The 6000-nt window shown below is 38.6% G+C and overlaps 1 protein-coding gene across 1 annotated transcript in view; it reads right to left on the bottom strand.

The window, feature by feature from the left end:
* Window positions 1-535: 535 nt before the first annotated feature.
* The window catches only part of LOC306846174 (tensin-3-like), a 49766-nt gene continuing 44301 nt past the window's right edge, over window positions 536-6000 (bottom strand). The window contains exons 23-27 of the mRNA XM_079379322.1: window positions 5621-5695; window positions 5377-5545; window positions 4259-4327; window positions 4138-4167; window positions 536-2419 (exon numbers count right to left, since the gene is read on the bottom strand). Of these exons, the coding sequence (XP_079235448.1) occupies window positions 2278-2419; window positions 4138-4167; window positions 4259-4327; window positions 5377-5545; window positions 5621-5695 (485 nt within the window). The 3' untranslated portion in view covers window positions 536-2277. The remainder of the gene's footprint in view (window positions 2420-4137; window positions 4168-4258; window positions 4328-5376; window positions 5546-5620; window positions 5696-6000) is intronic.

Raw genomic sequence — 6000 nt, 5'->3', positions numbered from 1 at the left:
TGTGAAACAAACGAAGAAGAAATGAGTCCAGGTCAAAGAACTATCTAGGATCCATGATTGCAGAGATGGAGATGAATGTTAAAGAGGAGAGAAGCATGTAAAGATGAAGAAACTGGTCTTTATTAATGACCGCTGAGGAACAGGACAGAAGTTTGAAGTCTGAAGTTTAAAGTTTGTGAATGTCACCAGTAGCACATAGTGAAACAGCATCATTAGATTTAACAGAGGTACCCATCTCTGGCTGAAAATAACAGCATGCTGGCTTCTTTCAGAAGTTATTTTCACCTTGCTGTAATTTGGCTCTGAATCTCAGGTGAAAATCATCATTCTGACCCCCCCTCTACAAAATAGTGGGTTACTCAATAAATATATATCTGTGGCATTTAATATTTTGGCTTTCATCACTATTTATGTATCTTTCTTCAGAAAACATATTGATAAATTAAGCCTGAGAAGTTTCTTGATTTGCATGGAATGACCCTAAATGCCTTACCAAGATTTAATGAGAATCTTTAGCAAACGAGTCACTTTCATTGAATTTTTAAACTTTATTGATCTTAGTTTGACTTGTGTGTTGAGTTTAGACCTGCCGGAAGTGAAAACAGGAGCTGAATGAAGCAGAGAAACAGTTCATCGCTGGAGACGACTGGTTTAAGTGCTCACAGATGGCATAGACCGGAGCTGCTTTCAGTGTAGAGAGAGCTTCACATGGACACACGGTCTCCAAACACAGTTCAGAGTGTGTGAAGAGCTTCTCGCTGACCGTTCCTAACAATCAAACTCATCACCATAGTTAACAATGCTTTTGAAAAATACACCCAAATACATAAGCATTGGGACACACCTTTTATACTGAACTCAGGTATATATATATCACCACAGGTGTGTAAAACCAAGCACTAGCATGCAGTCTGCCTTTACAAACACTGATGACAAAACTGTGATAATGCAATCAGTCCGCTTGTGAAACTTCATCCCTGCTAGATATTCCATGCTCAACTGTAAGTGGTATTATTGAGAAGTGGAAGCATCCCAGCCATGAAGCTGAAGATCATGGAGAGAAGACACCAACGCTCTGCTGATTCCAAGCTTCCACTGGCATTAATATCAGCACAAGAACTGCACAGCGGAGCTTCATGAATGGGTTTTCATGGCCGAGCATCCTCATGAAGCCTCACATCACCAGTATAATGCCAAGCGTGGATGATGGATTGGAGTAAAGCACACAGATACTGGACTCTGGAGCAGCAGACACCGATCACAGTCTGAACAACATGAGGTGAGTGAACGATTGTTGGGTGAACAAACCCTTTGATATAAAGACTCTTGACCTGTACAAGAAAACAATATGACGTGTATATATGACCTGCAGCATTACGTGACAGACAGATGTCCCAGATAACACAAATATTCATCAAATCTGCAGCTTTAAAATGAATCGATAAAACACATCTTAATCATTTCTGTCTGTACTCTTTATTTCTCAGATTCTGCCGTTGATGGAAGCAGATGAAGTACATGAACAGACATTCAGTACTGCAAACTAAAACATGATATTTGAGATATTCAGAGACTGTGTGTGTGGTTCATTTGAGTTTCTGAAAATCACCAGTGACTTTAACAACATCAAGTATAAATAACCAGTTATCTGTGTGAAGGTCAGAACATCTGTGCTCCCTGCTGAAGAACCTGTATTATACAGCCGCTCAGATCTGAGTTTATAAGAGTCCATCAGTCCACAGAACAACACAGATCATTAAACCAAGCCTGACTCTCGTATACAGATCCTCCTGTACAACAGCCGACGGAATCTATGACAGCTTCTCCTACTGTCCTCACTTTATATAAAACAGTTACACAGAAGCCTGGAGTCAGAGAAATACTCATTCAGCCTCTGAGCACTGACTCTGACGACAGACATCTCAAACTATTTCACATGCATAACCTGTTTTATATTTGAAGTATTCAGAAAACAAGTCAGAAAACCACTTGGCATTTGTATAATAAATTTGCATGTAAAAAAAATAAAAATACTAAATATATAGATATCTAAAAGGCAATGAAAGACGTTTATTGGTTTCATGTCATCAGTAGTGAGATACATTACACATAAGATACTAGAAATAATTTAAAAAAGCATTACTGTCCATAAACATGTATGTTGAGATTTATTTCCAATGAGAATGATTTGTTTTGAGTCTGTGTAAACCATACTTACACGTTCAATACACAAATATACAACACTGTACATGCTGGCTCTCAGAGACTCCTCGTTCATCACAGCCTCTGAGAGCCGATCATGACTTTGGAGACGAAGTTGACGATGGCGCTGGCGGGCTGCTCGGGGTCGTGCTCCGAGAACACATGACACACATTCTCCAAACCAATGCCTGCTTTCCTCGCCACGAAGCCGAAGATCCTGCCACGAGAGGAAGTAGTTTAGTCAAGTCACCTTCATTTATATAGAGCTCTTAACAATACAGATCGTGTCAAAGCACTTAAAGCACTTAGTTTAGCAAAGGCTAGAGGACTTTAACCCTCTGCTGCTCTTCATTTCTGACCAAAAGAACTAGTAATTAATAAGGTAATCTAATAGTAAGTTAATCTAATTAATCGCAAATTACATTTGGCTGTGAAAATACCCCCAAAAGATTATTTTAAGCTATTTTTGTGTTAAATGAGAAAGTGTTAAGTAGGCTTTACAAATTGTAGCTTTAGAAATAAATATTTGATTTGATTCAACATTAAAATTTATTACACAAACACCTAACATAAACTATGGAACATAAAAGAAGATATTTTGAGAAACTTTTTTTTCATTTATGCAGTGGAACACAATATTAACTTATTTACTGAACTGTTGTATAAAATCCCATTTGCACTCGTGGTATTACTCGGACATAAACAGCACTCGTGTGATATCGCTTCTGTGATATAAATATGGGACAGAACTCATACAGGAGCATGTTTGCCCCAGTAGCTGTCCTGCATCATATATCATCAGTCCCCTTCAGGAGATGTTAGATGATGTACACGTCTGGGGGCGGGGCCTGTGCGTTAACCGCATTCAAATATTTGAATGGAGCTATTTTTTAAAAACAAATTAAATTAAGTTAAAATGAAACTGCTGTCATGATTTACTCACCCTCAAGTAGTTCCACACCTGTATGAATGTGTTTGTTCTGCTGAACACAGAGGAAGATATTCTGAAGAATGTGAGAAACAGAGCAGTTCTGGGGCACCATTGACTTCCATAGCAGGACAAAAATTAAATACAATGGAAGTCAATGGTGCCCCAGAACTGCTCTGTTTCTCACATTCTTCAGAATATCTTCCTCTGTGTTCAGCAGAACAAACACATTCATACAGGTGTGGAACTACTTGAGGGTGAGCAAATCATGACAGCAGTTTCATTTTTGGGTGAACTATAACTTTAACGCATTAAACGGACAGCCCTAATTTTTTTTTTTTTTTTTACTTCATCAGAATGGTACAAAACCAGGTAAAGATTTTGGCACTTGCTGTGTAAATGCAAAAAAACAAAAAATATCATGATTCAAAAAGATTAAATGGTGTTGCATTGGTTAAAAATGACTGTATTGGAAACAAATGGGGAGTGAATTTATGGTACTGTCCCAAACTAAATCTTACTGAAAGCTCTTTATTTTTTATATATATATATATATATATATCAAACTCAAATTTGGAACACAACGTATTTGATTTTCTCACAGTTTTAGAGAAAAACATGTTTTGGAAAATATATTTTTTACATCAAATTTGAATACAATATTTTTGTGCATTTTTCATAACAAAATTAAATGTAACTATTTCATCGCTGCAATAATTTGCCAAGTGTATTCTCTAAAAAAAGATCAAACTTAAGTCAGTTTAAGATGGAAATGTGATTTTCAGGTCTATGCTGAAAAGTGGTAATGTGCAGATTATAACTATTCCATTAATATAATTTACACCATTAAACCCCTAAAATATTAAATAAAAACCATTACCAAACTAAAATGTAGTCCATTAATTTGAAGTAGAAAAGCAGCCCCAGAGTTAACTCTTCCTCTGATTAGCCGGTTAATAAAGTCCCTGAGCTTCAGTTCACAATCACATGAAAACAAGTGTACTCACTTTGCCGAGGAGCAGCCGTCTCGTTTCCATCTGTGAATGAACAGAGACACAATGAAAGGGAAGTATGAGACGTACAGAAGCATGAGCTGAGTGTGAAGGACATGGAGCAGACTGGACTCACTTCCTGTCCTGAGGGTCCAGAGCACAGAAGATGACGGTGTTTACAGCGTAGTGTCTCCGGAAGAACAGTCTGTGAGAGACAGCGCGTGTGTTACAGGACTTCCAGCAGCTTCAACATGATCAGCAGAGCTACTGCTGCTGGTTTAATACTGGACTACAATTTAAAGTGCTCACTAAAGACTTTTAATTGATGATTTATAAGTATGATTTTCAAGTTAAAGAGCAGGTCGTGTGGGTTTCTGAAAGGCATCTCTTTCGTAGTTTGTAACTTAGCTCTCCTTCAAATGTAAACAGTCTGCAAAGTTGTTCAATAAAAAAGTGCATGATAAAATAAAGATATAGTTGACTCTTAACGAGTGGTCATATGTGACTCTTGTGCCTGTTACTGATGTGCATCAGCAGGTAACACATGATCCCGGCCTGCTGTCTGACCTGCACACCAACTCTTCTGCTACTGAATGTGTTTACATCATGCTCAGCTTGACTTGATTTCACTGCGGTGAAGAATCAGTGGTCAACATTCATGATTCCCTGTGAACCCACTATTGCCTAAGAACGTGTAGATTAATGTAGCCTGTCCTTGTTCTAATTAATTTGTTTAATAATAAAGATTGTAGACATATTTTGGTTTACAAACTGTATTATTTCATCAGTTAGTGACGTTAGCCCTCGACTAATGTATCCACCATTATGGTTTTGTTACGTGTTTTCAGTTTAGCAGCTACTCTTTAGCTGTGGGCATGATTTGCTTGCATATGTAAAGGTAGCGCTCCTAACTTGCTCAAGTACTCCTCTCTGTACCAATCACAACAGACTCGGCCAGCTGACCAATCAGAGCAGAGCAGGCTTATGGAAGGGAGGGGTTTACAGACCTCAAGCTCAGAACTACTTCGAACGAATCGTTTCAAAATCAGACAAATCACTCTAATATTAAATGCATATTTTGAGACAATTACAGTGTTTTCTGACCTTAGATGCATTTTAAACCTGTTGTAAGGGACTCCAGCACAATATTAGGACACTTTAAGAAAGCATAAGTCCTGCTCTTTGATGGGTTGAGTTCTCCTGAATGCAGTGTAAGTCACTGTCAGAGGCCTGAGTGTTTGAGAGATGCCTTACTTTCTCTGGTTGTCGGTGAGCGTGATTCCTTGCGAGGACACTTTGAAGTGCACTACAGTGGAGGACGGGAGTGAGTCGGCTCTCAAGATCTCAGTGGTGGCCTTCTGCACCGCCTGATTCCCCGTCAGAGACTCCATCTCCACCGAGCCCAGGAACCACACGTTACAGGCTGGAAACAGCAGATTATGTGAGCGTGAGGTTAAGCTCTGAGAGATTACGGCTCAGTTATCGTCGCTGGACGCACCTGCTCCTTGTTTGAGGAGCTCAGCCGCAGAGTTGGTGATGGACTGTGAGGATGAGACAGCGTCCTCTAGAGGATCTGAGGAGAAACAACATGTCATTATCATCATGTGCTCATGAGAGGGGCATAATGTCAACAGTGATCTTAAATTAACTGAGTTTAAGTGCTTATACACTACAGACGTCTGAAAGAAGTCACTTTTGCTCACCAAGACTGCATTTATTTGATCACAAATACAGTAATATTTAGAAATATTATTACAGTTTAAAATATACAAATATCTGTTAAAATGTAATTGATTGCTGTGATCAAAGCTGAATTATCAGCATCATTACTCTAGTCTTCAGTGTCACATGATGATGATTTTAGTATTATTTATATTC

The sequence above is a fragment of the Barbus barbus genome (assembly GCF_936440315.1).
Source record: "Barbus barbus genome assembly, chromosome: 26".
Taxonomy (NCBI): domain Eukaryota; kingdom Metazoa; phylum Chordata; class Actinopteri; order Cypriniformes; family Cyprinidae; genus Barbus; species Barbus barbus.
The sequence above is the reverse complement of the archived record's forward strand: the minus strand, read 5'-3'. Positions and strand labels throughout refer to the sequence as shown.